Source organism: Molossus molossus, unplaced genomic scaffold (genome assembly GCF_014108415.1).
Source record: "Molossus molossus isolate mMolMol1 unplaced genomic scaffold, mMolMol1.p scaffold_m16_p_6, whole genome shotgun sequence".
In the NCBI taxonomy this organism is placed as follows: Eukaryota; Metazoa; Chordata; class Mammalia; order Chiroptera; family Molossidae; genus Molossus; species Molossus molossus.
Window position 1 is genome coordinate 88,850,886 of NW_023425399.1, and position 20,251 is coordinate 88,871,136.

A 20,251-nucleotide genomic window follows, 5' to 3' on the forward strand; every position below is an offset into this window, starting at 1 on the left:
CCCTAAGGCAGGCTCCCTTCCAACTTACCAACAAGCTCTGGAAAAGGCAGAAAAGGAATGATTCGAAAGTTTACTGGGCTTCCCTGGCCAGCCCTACTCCCCCTCTCCCTCTCTGAGTAAGCCCCCCGCCAGTGGAATTCTCTTCTTTCCTCTACTCCCTTAGAACAGGCTATCAGGTGTTGCCCAGGCTGCCAAAGAAAGTTAGGAACCTCTGGAGCCAAAGCTCGGGAGGGCAAGGGGCAAAGGGTCAGGGGCACGCCTGTAGGGAACTCCAACGCCAAGCACAAATGGCCTTCCCTTTCCTTCCCACTTACTGTGGCTGGAGGTGAACCTCAGTGAACAATAGCTCTCTGAAGTCCAGAATATTCCTGCTCCCACCAGCGATAATGACAGGGCAGAGCCCCGAGGCCCTCCCTCTGCTGGTCTAAAAAACCCAATCATGGTGATTGATTTGATTAGATGCTTTACCTCCTGGGACCCCTAAATTTCAGAGCACACACTGGCATCTCCTGGGGCCAGTATTCCACCACATAACTAAGGATGTTGCTTCAGGCTTCTGCCACCCCCTGGGAGACAGACCTCGTCACACAGCGGGTGCAAGGATGCTCTCTGTGCCTCATCTGATGAGAGCAAGTCAAGCCAAGTATTGATTCGAGAGAAAGATATGGATAGGTTGGGTGGATAATGGTTAGGGGATCCTATTTCTTTCTTTTCCTGTTCAGAGAACACCTCTCCTCTGCCTCACTCCACTGGGAAGCAGAGACCGGATGAGGGAGAGTGTTCTCATCGGTCACCCAGGGACGACTCCATGTCCCTGGTCTCCTTCCAGGGGCTCAAGACCACGAAGCCTCTGGGAACAAAGTCCCCTTCTCCCACCATGGTAAGCACTCCCGACATCTTCGCTTTTCCACATATTCTTAGAACCAGTCAATATGATTAATTTTACATGGGCATAATTTCCTGCCGTTGCCGCGGAGTCCTCCCTGCCTCACCCATCAGCAGCGACATGATACAGTTTCTGGTTATATTGGTCAACCAAGATATTGATATTATTAATAATGAATATCTATATGCTGACCTTTGTCCACACAACTGAATCACTCTGGGCTGGCTGTCACATTTCTTTAAGAGGTATTGATAAGCCCATTACTGGAAGGGCATGTACAATCTTAGGTGTGTGCTTTTCGCTCACCTTCAAGCATCTCCTGTGAAAATCTACCCTGGTTGGTTGAGCTAGTGTGGGTACAGTGATGTGTGCAAGAGAAAGTTTGTGTGCAAGTGCTTGTGTGGTGAGTGTGTGTGTAAACATGTGTATGAGTGTGCATGTGAGTGTACGTATGAATGTGTGTGTGTGAGTCTGTCTTGAACACTGGCCCTTTAAGAGCCGATCAAATAGTCAATTAGAGCATTATAGGGAGATAGCAGAATCAGAGCGTTCCTACAAATACACTGTGATGTAGTGTTTGATCTTTAGATGCCTCTTGTCTCCTAGGACTTGCGCAGGAGGCTTGGCTTTATAAGGATATTATTAGGTTGATGCCTCACTCACACAATGTACCTGCCGGGCAAGAAGACAGTACTTGCTGGGAGCAGCCTGGTCAGAACTCACCACGGGGTGGTGCGCTGAAGGCTTTGCTGCCGACTTGACTTTGGGGGCATGCTGCTCCCAGCCTCAGTTGCTTTCTCTGTGCAGTGGCAGCAATGAATCCCGCTCCGAGAAAGGGTGATTGACTCAGTTCAACCTCTCAACCTTCCGCATGGAAACTCCCAGTGGTGGAGACACTTGTCGCTCTGCAAGGCCTTGTCGTTTATTCCCCGTGGGGTATGGCCCATTGCCTATCAGTAGGGTTCTGTGGGAGTGAGCATGCATTGTGTGTCCACGTGTGTGTTGCACAGGCACTTAGATTTCACTGATAGAGGCACATCTGTGGTTACTGTCATTCCTACCTGCACGGACAGTGTGTCAGGGTGTCAGGGACAGTGCCTCTGTCAAATTGGTCAACAGTGATCCGTTCCTGTTTGGACCCAGACACGCTCACTTGTCAGGTGAGAGTCCTCACTTGGCCTTGTAAAGGGAAGCAAGCTAGCTAGAGAGATCTTTTTGGATCCTCAGACATAGTATATGAATAAACCAGACATGGATTAATTAGGTGTGACTGCATCATTAAATTAGAATAATGAACAAACAGCCACGTATGGCATTCAAATCTGCCTAGAATGACTCCAAGGGTTGCTTTCAAGTAAGTCACCTGTCAGTTTGTAGGTTTTGGGGACTCTGGAGAGTGAGGCTCCTGTCATATTTGGGAAGTGGATTCTTTAGGCACCTCCTACCCCAGGTGAGAACCATCCTTCAATGGGCACTCAGACTCCACAACTGAATCCAAACAATGGCTTGGTTCAATACAGCGTCATCCAGGCACGCTTCAGCTGCAAGCATTTCTCAGAGAGCAACATGACGGTAGCACAAGTACTCAGGAGACAGGAGGGAGAAGTTCAGAGGTGTAGGCAGTGGATGTGAAACGTATTGATCCTATAATATTTATGTGGATGTGCACATCGGTGCTGGTGCACACACACACACACACACACACACACACACGCAGGCAAAGACACACACCTTTTGCATTTCCATAAACACTTTTTTCTTCTGTCGACACTCCCCATTTCAGCCAGACAGATTTGAAGGTGAACCGAGTCTCAGTTGTGTAATTTTAGAAACAGCTGCTGAACAGCAGCCCCTTGCCCTCAGCGGACAACACCCCTCACAATCCCCTTCCTAGGACAGAGCAGCAATGCAGAAAGAATTATTTGTCTTTCGCAAAGAGGAGGACGCCAACAGCTTAGATGAGGGAAGAAAATGGGAAGAAAGCTCGCTTGGCTGGTTGGGGAGCTGCGGGATAGCCTAATGCATGGGGGCTTTGTTAGTGAGATCTGTGAAGTGTCTAGAAACCTTTGATCTGGGGATGCTCTTAACAAAGGTGATAATTAATTAAAGCCGAGTGTATTGCAATAAAGTAACATTACATCAGTTGATGCGCTGTCCAGAACCGGCCTTCGGAAGTGTCTGTCATTAAAATTCTTGTTGGAGGCCAGCTCATTATCAATTTTTCCCCCTTGAGCTTTGATCAATATTTTTGGCTGTTCCATCCTCACGGAACCAGAACTACGTCTGTCTCCATGAGGACACCCATTTATTTACATCTTGCAGATGGCCATGTAGGATGTGTTCCTAAGCTGAGCTGCTGGGAATTGCTCCGTTTGAGAGTGTTCCTCAGCTCATGCTGGAGGGGAGATACAGGGAAGAATAAGAGAAGCCAAATGTGGAGCAGGTGGAAGGGGAGAAGCCCTCTGAATGCATGGTCCTGGAAACATAACCTTCGACTCACTGAGGGACCCAGAAAGGAGGGCAATTATCCTGGGCCTGCCCACCTGGCTGCCTTGTTGGTTTCTGGGGCAGGGCTGTGGCTCTGGCTTTATACCCACTCAGGGTCACTGGAAGCTGGATGAGTGGAGGAGGATGCCCTTAGGGCAAGTACACTAAGTCTGGAAATTCCTCTGCACCCTTTTCCTCCCCATCACTGTCTTTCTGCCCTGGCATCTTTAACTGCTCCCCTATGTTGCCAAGTGGAACATGGACCTTCCTCTGTAGTTCTCAACTTAGGGTTTGTAAGGGCACTTTAAAAGGCAAGAGGAAGGAAAAGAGGGACATGCAGGATGATGTTAAAAGGGCTACAACCAAGTTGGGGGTTCTGTTTCCTTTCCCTAGGCTATTGGGGTAGGATTGGATGGTTTCTGTGATTCTTGGAGAGTCTGTGTATTTAAAGGCCTGCAGAAAAGGCAAAGGTAAAGGAAGGGGGCTTTTCTTGTAGAGAGTCCAAAGGGTGGGAAGCCAGATCCTTGCCACACCCTGCTTGCCTGTAGGGGAAATGAAACATTCTGCTTACAGGGCTCAGCTTGATTGACTTGGCCAAGGTGTGTGTGTGTGTGTGTGTGTGTGTGTGTGTGTGTGTGTGTGTGTAAACACTACAAGAGAAAAGTAGGGCTGGGATGTAAAGGGGCAGCTGGTGGGGAAGGGAATGCTTTGAGTGGAGAAAATTATCTCTGCAGAAAGCTGGGCTCTGTGGCTTGCCACTCAGATCCTGGATGGAAGGTCAGTTCTAAAATGAGTCCATAGGTGAACAAGCAAAACTTCAAAGGGTGATAGGTTGGAGGAGATGGAACCCTCTCTCAAATTTGGACTTCTGGGTGGGGATATCAGACAGATAAAAAAGAGTACACCTCCACATTGGAACTTCAGTAACTGACAAAATCCAAGCCACGAGTGCTGAGGTGGAGCGAGTACAGAATCCCAATGACAGCGTCATTGTCCCCAGATTCTCTCCTTTTCTCCATCGACCAACTTCCTGATCATGCATATAGCCTTCAGGACTGAATTACCCCTAACATCATCTTCATGTCACTTGCATTTGTCATCTCTGCTCAATAGACACACAGACACACACTCACACCAGCAACCACACAGGCTGCAGCACCTTCCCTTTCTCAGTCCTCCAGTACGACAGAAACACACACACTTTCACAGTCCCAGGCTCTTCTCTCTGCAAGTCACATGGGATTTCCCTTCCAAGTTCAGAAGCTGCCACAGTTCCAGCCACTGTCAACCAGAGCTCCCAGCTCCCAGGCATTTTAGCCTGACAACTCTCAGAACTCTCCGTTTTCCTTTTTTTTGCCCACGATGTTGAGCCTCATTGTCTGTTGCATCTCCTCTCTTGCATAGCCTGTTTAGTGGGGTCCCTCCTGGGTAAGTTTGGAAACCAACCACCTTCCGAGGACATGGAAGGTGTGAGTTGTTCAGTGTTCTTACCTAATCCATCTGAGGCAAGTAAGACCAGCTCTCAACCATGAAGGTGGTGCCTTGAATGTGTACACAAGGATTACTCAGAAGCCCCTCTCCCATCCTGTTATATAAATTATAATCATGAGGATGATGATGCTAACAACAGTGACAGCAGTGGCCATGCTCAAGTCGCCCAAGTGTGGAGAGATCACTGGGCATCAGGAATGTTCCCGGAAACCAGCTCTTTGAAAGCATTCTGACAACTCTACAATATGCCTGTGTGGGGGCATATCCATGAGATGCATTTTTGTAATTGTTTTCCTTTGGGTCATTTTCAAGCTATGACTTTACTCAAGAAAAGCCTTTCTTTTTGTGTTGTTTTGTGTTTGAGAAGCCACAGACATCCAGCCCACTGGAGCAGGTGGAGACAGTGAAAGTATGCCAAGGGGGTTCTTTCAACCCAATCTAGAATTCCCATTAAAGCTGAGGGGGAAAAGAGGGTTAACATCTCCCTGTTGAATTGCAGTGAAATCTAGGCCAGCCCTTGTTCCCATGTGTGTGGGATGCGCTTAGTCATGCTTGCACACGGATGCATATACGTGCATGCGTGCACATTAATGTATCGCTGTGTGTTGATTCTGAGGAAGTCTGTTTAAAAGATAAATGAAGTCATGCACAAGCAGCAAATACCCACTAGTCTCTTAAATAAAGCTATCATTTTCCAATACTTTTTTCTTTGCTCCTAAATAGGATGCTTAGCAACACCTGAAATGTGAAGGTTTTTATAGGGCTGTTTGGTTCCGTTTACATTAGCTTTTTAGTGATTACTATTGCTTATTTTCTTCTGTGAAACTTCTTCTTTTTTTTTAAACATTTGTCTTTGTTTCCGATTACAGCTATCCTATTGTCCATATCTCTTTCTCACAAAGCATATCTTTATTTTAAAAACTATAGGTGTGTGCCAGCTGTTCCACCAGCCTTTCCCTGGACAGACATAAATTTTTATTTTTCAAAGTAATTAAAAAAAAAAGTTCATCTTAATTGGGCTGATGCCCATGCGGATGCTTCAGCTTCACTGCCTCTTAGACTCCTTTGAAAACGGAAATCAGATAGAGCCTCACTTAATTCACCTATCTCAGGAGAAAAACAACGAGCCCGCTCAGCTCAAGTCAAGCGGTGGAAACTCAATGTTCTGAGAATGGTTACATCTTACATGAAAATACAATACATAATGTTATGAAGATGGCCACAAATCACCAAAACATAATCATAACCCTTGCCTTTTTTCCCAGCTATACCCCAAAGCATGAGGTTTCAGGCATTTCCTGGTCAGATACCGTTGAACTAAGAGGCTGTGCATCTGGTGATGAGTATATTTTAAAATGACATACTCTCTAGAGCTCAATCCACAGAAGGTTCCATTACTCTGTCCCCACCCTCCCTCAGGACATACTATGAAAATGTGAGGGGCTCAAGTTCCTGCTGCTGTGGCTTCTGGGTTGGGACCCCCCGGAGCTGCCAGTAGACTAGATTTTTCTCCATGCAGAAGGGAAAATCTCAATGAGAGTGGTTACCCAGGCCACAGATGTGTTCTGACTGGTTAACAAGAGGGATTGTAGTGTGGACTTGGCCGCTTAGATTAAAATGCATTGCAGGCTCCAGGAACAAGCACACATCAGTAGTAAAGGCTGTTGAAACCTTTGGGGACTGCCCTATGTTTAGATTACATTAATTCATAAATATTATACTAAATACCACTTAAATTGGACTTAAATGACTTCAAAGATAACACATTATAATATGGCTATCCAGAGAGCACTAGTCTTTATGTCTCCCAGTAACTCAATCTTTGCTGCCTTTTATTCTGCTAGACAAGACCAAAGTTATGAATGGATTGCGGGCTTCTTCATGTGTGATCCGCTGTGTGTGTGTGTGTGTGTGTGTGTGTGTGTGAGCAGTCATGGATATTTGTGTGCGTGTATCTATTTTCAGTCACTAGATATGTTTGTTTGCCAGGAAATAAAAAGAAGAGAAATGAATAAAAAGAGAAGGGAAGAATTAGACTAGTGGGTGACCTGTTCCCTTCTTCAAGGAAGAAATATTCTATAGGAAGGGGCAAAGTTTGTCCTGAGCTCACTTCTGCTGCTACCCCGGGAGTTTGTCTCTCTCCTCTTAAATCAATAGTATAATATGCTTTCTCTTTGGAACCTGGAAAAACAAATCTTTCTCAAAGTGCTTCTAATGGGGAAAAAGAAGACTCAGAGTTAGCTGTGAGAGTTTGCATTAAACTGGGCTTTCTTCTTTGGATGTTGTTTCTTCAAATTGTAATCCTGGGCCTCACCCCACTCCCTTTCTCTCTCAGCCTAGCACCCAGATCTCCCCTTGCCCAACTGCTTTCTGGTCTCCAGGGGGTAAATTTATCTTTACAGTAATTACCCCAGTCCACAACTCGCTATTTGCTTCCTCCCCAGCCCAACAGTCTTTCTCTGATATGACTGGGTTTGCTCCACAACACCACCCACTCCCTCCTCCACAGACTCCCAATTTGACTTGGAGTAATTGCCTTTTAAGGTTCACTCTACGCATGGCAGGTATTCCATTAACCCTTAGAACTCCTCCTTTCTTTAGTTACCTGAAATGGCAGGTGGCCAACAAATGGATATCCACCTGAAATCGCATGCATTTAATTTTTTACTTTTTTTTCTTTCTTTTTTTTTTGTTTAACCAGTAACATACATATACCGTCCACACTGAAAGCCACTATTCTGTGATGTCTCTCAATTTTATCCCAGTATGATTCATTAGAAGTTAGAAATTCAAGAAAGGGAGAGAAAGAGCCACAAATATGCCCTGAAACCAGGCTTAACAAAGGCATGTTTCCATTCCTAGCCTCGTGTTGTCAATTTAGAGTTGGGGAAAATCTAGAAACCAAATGCAACCCTCATTCTTCAAGCCTCATCATGCTTTTTGACTTAACAGTAATTAATCACCAATGGCAAGTGAGTAATTTTTTAAGGTGGCCGGAGGCTTATTTTTTCAGGATTAGCTAATAAATCAGGCTGTATCACTGAAGAAGGAGTTCAAACTCTTCTAGGACTGAATAAAACAGACCTCGGAAACTGTCTCATTTATTTAGCTCTCCAGGCACTGTTAGGGATATTGTGGCTCAACCTTGCCTATAAAAATCTGAGGGAAGGAGAGGCAGGAAGTTTCACAGGAAAAAATATATGCTCAGGCTCTGAGGGGTGAGCTGCGACAACGAGGCACCCAGCATGCCGGGCCAACGGGCCTGCCTGCCACAGACTGAGTCAGTTTAGGGGAAGAATTGTTTAGAAAATGAAGTTTTGCTTGTCCTGAGAATCCTGACCAGATATGTGTGTGTGTGTGTGTATATATATATATATATATATATATATATATATATATATAATATGATGCATATGATATAACTGTATCATAACCTTCTCTACCTTCCTGATGCAAATGATGATATTTCTACTTCTTTGCTACAATACAAGGGACTCCAAATAAAATCAGAAACAGTGATGATACCAGAAAGAAGGGATTGTGAGAAGAAAGCAAGGAATATTGTTGAAGTTTATATTCATTTGAAATAAAGCATCAAATAAAGTGCTCCATCCCAGATCTCATAGAAAGCTCAGTTCACAACTGTCTTTTGCCTCTAGTGGGTTCTGATTTTTTCTAACTTTAAAATCGTGAATTGTCACAAGAACTGATCATTAAGATGGGTAAAGGATTTCCCTATCTATGGTTTTTAATTTTTATTATTACTATTTTTAAATCTGGGGACATATTAGAATGACAAAGCTTTGATACAAACATTGATTAGCTTCTAGGGGCTTGATTGGAAAGGGGAAAAACTACAAAGATATGGTTGACTTGGAGGGGGGAGGAAACAATATGATTTCAAACACTGCCTCCCTATTCCACCTTTCCAGTTTCTCTTCTGAACATCTTCTCCATATTGGATAAAGGTTGGTTTCTTTCTCCATTACAGCCCCTACCCTCACCCCACCCCAACAAACCCAGTATATTTCCATTCTGCTCTGTTTTTGTGCGACTCAACATGCCATTAACTTTAAGATTTACTCCTCAGCAGGCAAGCTGGAAGATGCTAAAGCCAATAAAAACTGCTCTCTGGGACTCCAACTATGAAGAGTTTGGAGCTGTGCTTAGTATTCGGATGAAGGGAGGGCTAGAGAAGGAGGGTGGTTGTGATAGTGAAAACCACTGCTGCTTAGAGAGCCAGACAGCTCTGCGCTCTGCACCTAATGTGCTGGAGGATCAGCTCTGTTCATAGACCATTTGTGGCCAAGGATGAGGCTGCTCTCTCTATGTGGGTGGGTGTGCGTGTGCATGTGCGTGTGTGTGTTTTCATCATTAAAACCACCAGCTCTAACACAGCATCTTCAGTGGCTCTCCACACTACTGTTTATTAAAAACAGAACATCCATACATATCCCTTACAACTTCCTTAGACCGGTGCTCCTTCCCTGCCTAACGATCAATCTCTCTCAGAAAGCATTTAACTTGCCCACACAGCTCCAGCCCCGATTAATCCCCGCTGCACATCCTATACATTACTGTTAGGGAGCGGAGCACTGGGCTAATTTCATCACCCACCAGCCACCCACACACATTCTACAACTGAACACATTTGGAGCTCTGCCTTAAAGATAATAAAACAAGGAGAAAACAGGCAAGCTGCAGACAATTCCCATGACCACTTTCCTAAAAAGTTGCTGGGTTTTAATTCTTTGATTATTTGTCTCCCCTCCCCCAAGCACTCACTAGCAATGATTTCTTCACGGGAGAGAAATAATGTACTATAAACCTCTCTGCATGGTGAGTTTGGGATAATTTAGGCGACACCCTTTAAAATGCATATCTTGCATATACAGATTTTTCCCCCCAAAGCCTCACTTTCCTGACAAGGGGGATCATCAAGGTTCCTAGACTCCCCACTCCACCCAGGGGGTGGCTGGTTCCTTGCTAATTCTTGCCTTAGGTTTTGTCCCTCCTTCCTTCAAATATCCACCCCCCTCCCCCACCACTCACACCACAACCGGATTATTGAGGTACACAGCTCGACAGGGAGAGTTTGCTGCTAAATTGATAATGAAATGAAAATATCTCTGAATTTGTCGCCTCTCTCCTTTTTAGACGGCTGCACTCCTGCTACTCTGGCCGGGAACAGAGGAGGAGACCACCGAATCTCCTCTTAGTATTTTCAGCACCACGGCGATGGACAGCACCCTAGGTCCCTGGCCCGCTGCGCGCCTGCCAGTCTGCTGCTCAGCGTCCCGGGCTCGGCCGGTGCAGCTGTCCCCATCCCAATCATTCAAGTCGCTGTACCCAAAACTGCAAGCCCCGTTTCTCCTCGATCCTCTCTCTTTCTCTTCACCTTCTGCTCCCGCTGCTCTCCCCACGGCACCGCTTCTGTCAGCTCCTTTCCCCAAAACCAGCCTTGCCCCAGGAAACGGCTCCCCACGCACCCCAGTCCTGGTCTCTGCTGCCCGAGCGCCTCCTTCCTCGGCGTCCGCCCGAGGCTCCCTCTCGCGCCGTCTCCTTTTCGTCCGTTGCCGACCGGCCAGCCCGCCCGCCCTCTCCTTCTCCCCGGCAAAGTTGGGAGGGTAAGGTGCACTCACCTTTGTGCATGCCTGTGAACCTGTCCTTCAGAACCGTAAGCTCGTAGATCTTGCCGAACTCTTCGAAGAGGGGCTTGAGGTCCTTCTCATCCAGGTTGCGGGGGATCTGCCCAATGAACAGCTTGATGGCATCGTGGTCCTTCATGGGAATGGTCGACGGGTTCCCCGGGCTGTGGCTTAATCCGTTCATGTGCCCGGCGCTGCCCGGGCTGCTGCCGAGCCCGTTGGTACTGAGGCTCGCGTTGTCAGCCTGTCCGTTTGCTAACGTGGCCATCTTTATATACATAGAGAAAATCTTCTTTCCTTTTATTCTTTCTCGCTCGCACTCTCCGCTCCTCTCCCTCGCAAGCTCGCTCGCGCTCACACACGCACACGCATACACACACTCGGGTTCTCTCCCCCTCGGTTTCTCTATACCTCGCTCTCTGCTCTCTCTCTCTTTCTCCTCTCTTCTCTCGCTCGCTCGCGCTCGCGCTCTCTCTCCCCTCTCCCCCCCTTCTCTCCCTCCCTCTCCTCTCTTCTCCCTCTCTCTTTCGGCGGTCTGATCTGATTTTTTTTTTTTTTTTTTTTTTTTTTTACATTGAACAGACAGGATCTCTGTCCTTTCCGTTTAAACAGGCTGGACCGGTTCAAGTTCCCAGTCAGACCAGGGGTGGGGGCGGCGAGTGTGCGCTCGAGAAGGAGGGGGACGCGGGGCGCGGAGAGGGCGCTATGGGCGGGGGGACTCCCGCGCGGCGGCGGGCGGCGGCCCGGAGCAGGGCGGCTCGGGGCGGTGCCGCCCCGTGCACCTCCCCCGTCGGCGGCCCTGGCGAGCAGCGGTGGTACAGTCCGAGACGGCCCCCGGCTATAAATAGCGCCAGGCGCATGGCTCTTCGGGAGGCGCTGAGATTCCGGCGCGGCGGCCGCGGGGAGCGGGTTCCCGTTAGAAACAGGGCTGTTGGCCTTCTCTTTGCCTTTTTGGGGTTCTTTTTGTAATAGCAGCAGGTGCAACTTTTTTTTTTTTTTTTTTGTATTTTAAAAACATAGGTTTTCATTTTCGTGTGCGTATGTAGGGGGGCGTTATTCACCGAGCTGTGCTCTATTAGGGCGTCAGGCGGGCAAAGCAAAGGCGGGGATGGCGGGCGGGGCGGCGGCGAAGGTGGAACGGGCGCTTTTCTCTCCCATCTGGTTCCCTTTATTTATTTATTTATTTAGATTAGAAAAAGCGAGCCGGCTTGGAGGGAGTCCGCCCAGCGATCCGAGGGCGCATTGATCAGTGTCGAGAGAAAAAAAGCTACATAAATATATATTATGTGGATAAATCTATAGACAAGAGCTCTCTTTCGCGCGCGCGCGCTCTGTCTCTCCGTCTCCGCTTTTTTCCTCCTCGCATTCCCAACCTGCCAGAGCAGCCCCAAATCTTCGCCCTCCCGCACGGCCGCTACCGCACCCGACCCACCTGGGAGGACGGGACTAGGGAGCAGTTGGGCCGCTCTGAGGGGACGGGGAGTAGAGATTTGGGGCTCGACCCTCGTTCCAGTCCGCCCGCGAAGGCTGGAGGTGGGTGTTTCCGTCCCGGACCGCTTTCCCCTCCCAGAAGAGCGGCGGCTGGTCCGGCAGGCGGCTGGCGGGAAGAAGGTAGGAGCCGGGCGCCTCGGCCCGCTAGCCCGCCCGCCGGTGAAGGTAGCAGGCTCTGGGAGCGGTGGCCAATGAGGCAGCGCGAGGGACCGGCTTGATTTTGCCCTCGTCTGCTTTACTGGTTCAAACTGAAACAAAATTTTTCTCCTTAATCGACCATCAAAGAAATAAAGCTCCCGAATCGCTCTTAGGGTTGCGGCTGGACCGACTCGCGCGCCGTGCGCTGCCCCCACAGGCATCGTTTGTGGCGCCTGCCGTTCCAGAGTGTGAGGCTGGGAGTCGCGTCTTCGGGCGAGAGCCGGGGATCCGGCCCCCCAGCCTGGACTCCGCCGGGTTCCCCGCCAGGCTCGCCGGGGTCATAGGCTGGCGGGAGAGGGAGTGGCTGGCGCGGGAGCTGGTGCAAGCAGCCCCGCCTCTGGGGGTGAATGCTAATGGTAAACTTGGGTTGGGAGAGCAGATTTTCATTTTAATTATATTAACCTGCACCCCATCCCCTCTCATAGTTGTTTTTCCAGGGCGGCCTCTTGGCTTCAGAAGCCGGGCAAATTAAAATAACGCGTCGCTTCCCCGCGGGGTTTGGGGCAGAGCTGCTGGCCTGACCCTGGCTTGGCCCCCACCAGCCCTTTCGGGTTTCTGGGTTTCTTTTTTCTTGACCCCGGGTTACATGACGTTACTAGACGATATGCTTAAAATTTTATTTTAAGAAATGAGACCCCCAACTGCCGGAAAACCGAGACCAAGACCCTTTGGTACAACCACAACGCAGAGCTCTCCAGCGCCAGGAGGAGGCCTGAGGAGGCCCTGAGGTTTGCAGCCCCAGGCCCAGAGCCCACCTGGGACACCTCTCCCGGAGGATCCTGGGCCCAAACGGCACAGCAAGTACAATTCTGTAATTGTGAAAGTGCATCTTTTCATTTAAAGATTTTCCTGCCTTTGCTTGATGTAATCGTGTGTAAGTATAGTTGATTCATAACTCGGTTCCCAGGCTTACATTATCCAGTGTTATATAATGGCCTAAGAATCATCCAAGTTGATGGAATCAAACAGAAACTCACACAGAGAGCTTCTCTGCCATGTGGCTGTGTGCTTGGTGTGCCTGTGAAGTGCTGTAATGACAAGAAACATGTCCCTCGTAGGCACACAGATGGTCTGAGTGTGTGGCTTGAAGGTATGTGCTTATGTGTTGTCAGGGCTGTGGGTGCTTGTGTGGATGTAGTGTGGATGTGTACAAAGATTCTGTTTGTATCCATGCTCTGCTTGTGTGTGTGTGTACCCACCAGGCTGAGACCTTCTCCCTTTTCTTTCAGGACACATCAGCAGAGGCCAATAACTTTGTCCAAAATATCTCCTCCAACATCATCCTGTGGCCCTGGTGTTTACCACCCAGGATCTCACAACAGGAGTGAATATATTTTCTGCCATAACAGGAGGTTAGGAGAATGATTCCTACTTGAGGTCTCTCTTTCTTTCGCTGCCCCCTACCTCCCTAAAGTGAAACAGAACATGGGGAAGTGAAGGGAGCAAGCTGAGAAGGGCTGAGAAAGCAGGGAGGATGGCTGAGGTTCACCCTCCACTCTTTCTGCCACTATCTCAGGCCCTCCTTTAAGTAAATTATTCACAGGTGTTTCATTATTCATATTATTATTAATAATAATAGCCAATACATAAATAAAAGCAGTCCCTGGAAAGGAGTGGGTGAGAGAGTGGTGTTAATGAAAAGGGGCATTTGCTTATTTCAGATGCCCATGCAAACTCCATATGACATAGGGCCAGCTCCCTCCAGGACTGTGTCTCTGCCCCCTGCACCATGGCCCCGCTGTGTCTCCCCACATGTGGACACAGAGCTGTGGAGATCTCCTTCTGTAGGTGAATCTTCCTCACCCTTCCATCTCTCCCACCTGAGGATGGCTTATTTTGGATTTGGGCTGTCTCCCCTTAGGGATAGCACATTCCTTACCTCTCAGCTCACTGACAGGTATTTGGTGAAATGCCCTAACTCCCCTCAGATTGCTGGGGCAAAAGCAACCAGGACACCAGGCCCTATATAACTGAGCTACCCCGTGTAAACAGCAGCACAAGCAGCTTCTGCCAAGGCATTGCACTCTTAAAGGTACAGAGCTGGAACTTTTAGGCTCCCACCTCTCTGCCACAGCAGAGTATTGGGGATAAAATAATAACACACAGGTGTCTCAAACTAATGCAATAATGAAGCAGGACCCCTGAGAAAATGGTAAGGAACACAGGTTAGGTTTATTCTTTAGTATCCTTGCCCTAGATATCCTAGAAAGATTTGAGCTAATTTTTTTTTTTTTTTAATTTAGATCACCTAAGAGAAATGTAACTAGGGAAAGATGGGACAAAGTACTACTGTGACATTTAAGCATTAAAAGTTATCCAAGTGCCACTTCATGGCCACAGTTATTCCATTCACTGAGAGGGAGAAGGTTGGCAAATGGAAGTAGGAGCTGGAAACAATTGCTTCTGATTTTCTCTCTGTGCTTGGGGTTTACATGTTGTTGCTGACATATTTTTGGGGGTGTCAGGAAGTCCCTTGTGGTGTGGATCCTGGCTCAGGTGGTGTAGTTATGCAGGCCTCCCCATTGCCTCCTGCTCCTCACTTCCCTTTGCTTCTGCTCGTCAATGACGGAGGACGCCCTCTTTGTGCTCAGCTTCCCTCTAGCTGGGCCACCATCACTTTCCTCCTTCCGGCACCCACTGAAACACATTCCACAGGCCCGCACAACCTCACACCGCTCTGGCTCGTCTACCTGTGAATCTTCTTTCTCCATCTAGATTGTGAACTAGCAGAGGGCAGAAACCCAGTAATCAGGCCCCCACCCCTCCTCTGCAGCCCCTCTTGACAGGCATGGGCACACAGTAGGTCCTCGGGATGGAGTTTCTAGACACCGAAGGCTAATCTGACTTTGGGCAATGCTGTATTCATTCACCTGGAACCTAACGAAGGGGAGCTGCAGGGCCCCAGGCAGACACCCTGCCATGAGTCCTGAACTCAGGACGAAATAAGCAGTTTAGGACACACTGCAGTTTAGCCTCTCAAGGCTGCGTTGCTTGGCTCGGAGGTGTCACCACTCAGTCATTCTTGCATTCACCCAGCCCTTCCAGTTCCCCACTGGAAGCATCAAAGGACAGGCCTCGGAAGAATCCGCTATTTAGTTTGAAAGACCAAAGTCATACCAAGTGAAAACCCCCAGAACAGCAAATGGCAACAGATGGTTAAATGTCTTCCAGGTTTGAGGAGTTCTACATTCAAGAAAACAGAACACCATCCAAGTTTCGTGTAATGATCTGTGAGGGGAGTAGCAGCCTTGAGAGAGTCACCCTTGTGAAGGCAGAATACAGAAGGTGGTAGATAGCCAGGGAGCTGGGTGATGGTCTGGCTTTAGGGCTTGCGGGGTCAGAGGCACCGGGTTCTCCAGGGTTATGTTGAGAACAAGCTGAAAACAGAGCTGAGACCAGACCTTCGAATAAACATCTCTGTGGTCTCTGTGGAGTGACTGCTCTGCCCAGACCTACAAAGGGCAGTGAAGGTAGGCTGGAGAGAGGGAAACTCACTTTCTCCATAGAGAGCTCACACATTGTCTGGGTAAAGAGACTAACTCGGAGAGCAGTAACCGAACAAGCAGTAACCACCCAACTAAATGAAAGGTGCTGGTGATGTATGTCAGTCAGGGCATCCTGGAGAAGGTGTAGCTTATGTGGGTAGAGCTACCCAGGGAAAGCTTTCTGGTGGAGAGAGCTGGCCCTGCAGAAAGGGGTGGGTTAGCTTGGAAGAGAAAAGAGAGTCTGAGGCAGTGGGTGGAGTTGCCAGGCCTGATGTAGGCAATGGGCCCTGGGCTCCTCCTGCGTGATGGTAAGAAGGTGGAGGATCCTGGAGGGGTTGCCTAAGTGGAGGTAGGTTGGGTGGGCAAGGCGGGGCTTTGAAGACAGCCTCAGAAATCTTTTTCTAGCATTCTCCACAAGCCTAGGGCTTCTCTGTCCTTGAATAGTTTGGGAAGGTTTAGTGATATAAAGAATGATAACTGAGGTGGAAAGGAAGAGGAAAACAATCCTCACTTTCAGTTAACATTAGCAGCTTCCTGCCACCCAGAGTAGGTGATCAAAGGGCTCCTCTGTCCTGTCCTGAGTCCACAGCAGGCCTGGCCATGGGAGCAAACTCATGGAGGGAGGAGGAGCGTCTGAGGTAGGATGCTGTCTCTTTTGGGAAACCCAGGAGCTCCCTAGGAGGTACTGCTTTGCCTCAGAACTCAGACAAGTGCCAGGGCTGGCCAGGGAAAGGCCTCTGGGCTTCTTCCCTTGCTGGCTGAGCCACAGGGACACATGGCCTTGGACTTGGGGTGGCTCCGGGGCCCAGGCAGGGGTGGGGAATGCTTTTGTGAGTCTCTGAGCCTTTTGGTGAGCAGGGAACTGCCCTCCATTGTCCTCTGTTAGGCTCCCATGTCAGCCCTGGAGCTTCGCCTCGCTTTTGCCAAGAGCAAGCAGGAAGTGGAAAGGCAACACGGGAGGTGGGCTGAGGGACCGGAAGTCATGCACCGGAAGTTGCAGCCTGGTGTCCTGCAGGGAGGAGATGTGAAATCCTGAACTCAGGAAGGGATCCGCATTATTGTTCTCCTGGGCCCCAGTTTTTCCTCTGCAAAATGGAGACTGCAGGCCTTTTTCCTGCCCACCTTTCCTTCCTGACATCACATGGAAGAAGGTGAGACAGTGGTTTATCTGCGAGGTGGCGCGCTGACTCACGGTCTGTGTAAAAAATTAAGGTGAAAGTGGAGACTCAGGGTCCAAATGGGCTACAGAAGATAAAGATCACTTGTCTGCAAGTGAAGGGTTAGGAATTTACCTCTTATCTGTTCCAAAGACTTTAGGTTCTTTCAAAGGGAGCCCCGGGGCAGCGCTCACACCAACAGAAGCAGGTGCTCACAGCTGCCTTTAGGTAAAGTGGGCTGAGCCAGACTCCCTGGCTGCAAGTCCGGCCTCTCCCTCTTACTATACCTCTGGGACCAGGGGCAGGTTATTTCATCTCTTTGTGGCTCAGTTTCCTATTTGCAAAATAGGAAGAGGACTAGAACCTACCTCATAAAGCTGTTGTGAGAATTAAATGAGTAAATGCAGGTAAAATGCTCAGATCGATGTCTGGCCAGCCAATATTATCAGAGCATCACTGATCAGCCACTGGAGGCTGAGAGCTTGCCAAGGACCCCACCTCTTTATTCTACAGAGAAGGAGGGGCGGCCCCCTCTGGCTGGGGCCTGACTTGGACCCGAAGTGGGTGTCCTCACTTGCTGTACACCTGTTTCTCTAGGTGCTCCTGAGGGTGGGAAGCCTTCCGAAGGGCATGGCTCCCATCACTGCCTCTTTTTGGGGCCTGCCTTAGGTACCAGCTGCTGGCTCTCCACCGCCCCTTCTTACCTGAGAGGTGTTGCTGCAGCAAGTCCTTTTAATTGTGATGTTTTACTAATTAGTTTTTAATTATGTTAATTTATTGTACATGAGCCCTGAGGTTTTCAGACACTGGGCTCACTTTAGAAACTGGAGTAGTAAGTCGTATTTATTACACTCACGTTACTGTGAGTAAATGTCACTTTATCATGGCCACCATTTCTCTGATAATGTTGCTCCATCGACAGCGTCTACCCAGGCTCTCTAATCTTTTCACTCTCCCACCACTGCCAGGCTCCCCCAGTCTAGCACACAGTCTTTCCGAAGGAGCGGGGCTTGAGAAACTGTCCGCAGGCTCTGCAGGTGGCTCGAACGAGTGAGGTGGCTGGGTGGGGATAGGGAGACCCTAATGGTACAGGGGTTCAGGAAGATGAGACTGCGGGAAATTTACACCAGGCCAGGTCTTCAAAGGGCTGTTATTTGAGGACCTCAAACTAACTCACCCGGGGGGCCTCTCCTGCTCACTCAGCCAGCAGCTGGGTGCCGAGACGAGCTTGACAAGGGAGCTGCAGCTATGTAGCCTGGGGGATGAGGATGGAGAGGGCATGTGGGCAAGCAAACTGGGAGCCGAAGGCCATGGAAGGATGAAGGCTTATGTTCCAGGGGTGACCATGGGGTAGGGGTTTACAGCAAGGCCTGCTCATAGGGAAGATTGAGGGTCGGGACTCACCAATTACACAGTCGGCCCTCATTTATCGCCATTAATCAGTTCCAGACTCTACCGCGATAAATGAATCTCTGCAAAGTGGGAATCTTTATTTATACACAGTCGTCCCTCGCCAATTCACGCTTCGACTTTTGCAGCTTCACTCTATCGTGGTTTTTCAAATACTATACATGTGCTGATGGCTGCTGATAACATGAAAGAGTGTTATCAGTGGCACAAGGCTGGGACAAAGAAGGTGCACAAACATTTATGAAGGATGGGTGAAAAGAGAAAAATCACCCCTGGCCCAACACACATGTGCTGGGCACCATATCAGGCCCATAGATCATTTCTACATGTAAAGGATGAAGGTTTGCTACCACTAGGAATATTTAAAGAAGTAGCCTCCCTCAAATAATTTCCAGATGGCAGCCTTCATTTAGTAAGTTTAAAGTCTTCCCAAGTGTATGTGTAAAGTTGTATATATAAATGTTGGTCTCTTACTAAACAGACACATTAATATAAATATATATAAGTATGAATATATACATACACATAGGTTCATGCACTGCGTATTGAAAGAGTTTGGACTTTGGAACCAGAGAGATCTTAACCTTCCCAGCCGTGTAAGTCATGCTCTCAGTTTTCTCATCTGAAACATGGGCATAGTAACACTGCATATGACTGTCAAGAACAGGTAATAAATCAATGAAAGAGGTAATAAATATTTAGTGCCTGCTATATAGTAGGTGCCCAATAAACGTTAGTTATGATTATTATGAGTGTATTCATTAAAAAGTAAATTAGCCCTGGCTGGGTGACTCATTTGGAACATCGTCCTGTACACCAAAGGGTTGTGGGTTCGATTCCTGTCAGGGAACATACCTAGGTTTTGGTTTGGATTCCTGGTTGGGACACGTATGGGAGGCAAACGATCAATGTTTCTCACATCGATGTTTCTCGCTCCCTCTCAAAACCAATAGACATATCCTCAGGTGAAGATAAAAGAAAAAAGTAAACTAATTTTCTCCTTTTCAGGTATACATGTAGGCTGTGGCAGAAAATAGCATTTAGAATACGTGTGACAAGACAGAGATGCTCTAAGGAAGAGGACAGTCGGGCTTTTCCTCGGTGGTCCTCCTAGCGTGCCGTGAAGATGAGAGGGATCTCAGTCTCTAGTTGTGGGTGCAGTGTTGTGTCAGTGGGCTGAGGGAGCAGAGCCCACATAAGGGAGGAGCCCATGAGTTTCTTCTAACACAGCACTCAGTGATGCCCACCTGCATTCAGGCTTAGACAGAGGCCTGCACTGGAGCACACACCTGGAGTCCCCTGCCCTCATTGTCAGGGCGCCTGCATGCACACATCTGCATGCCCTGGCACATGGGAGGCTCCCATGCAGGCCTGCGTGACCCACCCCCTCCCTGGGAAGAGGAAGGGTAGGCACACTTCGTGACTCACTCCTTGGCTCTGTGCCCTCTCGCTGAGTCACCATGTAATTGATCTCTCCCTGCGCCAGGTTTCTGCTCTCATGTGACCCAAACCAGGGTCATTTCCAGACGGGCGCTGGGGAGGCCTGGCTGTGGAGAGGCAATGCCAGGAGGGAGGGGAGGCCAGTGAGAACCTGAGGATGGCACTGAGCTGATGTTCCTGGATGTGTGCTGAAGTGTTGTGATTGTAGCAGTTGGGGGTTGGTCCACCACCCACCAACACATATGTTCCTTCCTTGGCCTCCACTGGTGTGTCCCCATCAGGGTAGGGCTAGCTCTGTAAAAGTTGCCTCTAGGAAATAATGAAGAAAGTGGTTTGGTCTCTGGGAATCTCCTTGAAGATGCTCGTGGTGTTTGTGCTTTTGGGCTTGGAAGAACTGAGGGCTGAAAGGCAGGAGGTTGGGGTATGTGATCCACTCATTGTACGAGGGCAGTGTCACCCTTTTGGGCTCCACCTCATGCCATCCTTGGTCCCGAAAGAGAAGAATCACCTCTTGATGCAGTGGGAAACTCTAGCCAGCAGGGTTAAAACCTCAGTTCT

The 20,251-nt window shown here is 48.7% G+C and overlaps 1 protein-coding gene across 9 annotated transcripts in view; it reads right to left on the reverse strand.

The window, feature by feature from the left end:
• Window positions 1-10,924, reverse strand: part of CELF4 (CUGBP Elav-like family member 4) — a 293,910-nt gene extending 282,986 nt beyond the window's left edge. For all 9 annotated transcript variants that reach the window (XM_036244573.1, XM_036244571.1, XM_036244572.1 and 6 more), the window contains exon 1: window positions 10,507-10,924. In XM_036244573.1, coding sequence (XP_036100466.1) covers window positions 10,507-10,792 — 286 coding nt within the window. In that variant the 5' untranslated portion in view covers window positions 10,793-10,924. The remainder of the gene's footprint in view (window positions 1-10,506) is intronic.
• Between the last annotated feature and the right edge of the window lie 9,327 nt (window positions 10,925-20,251).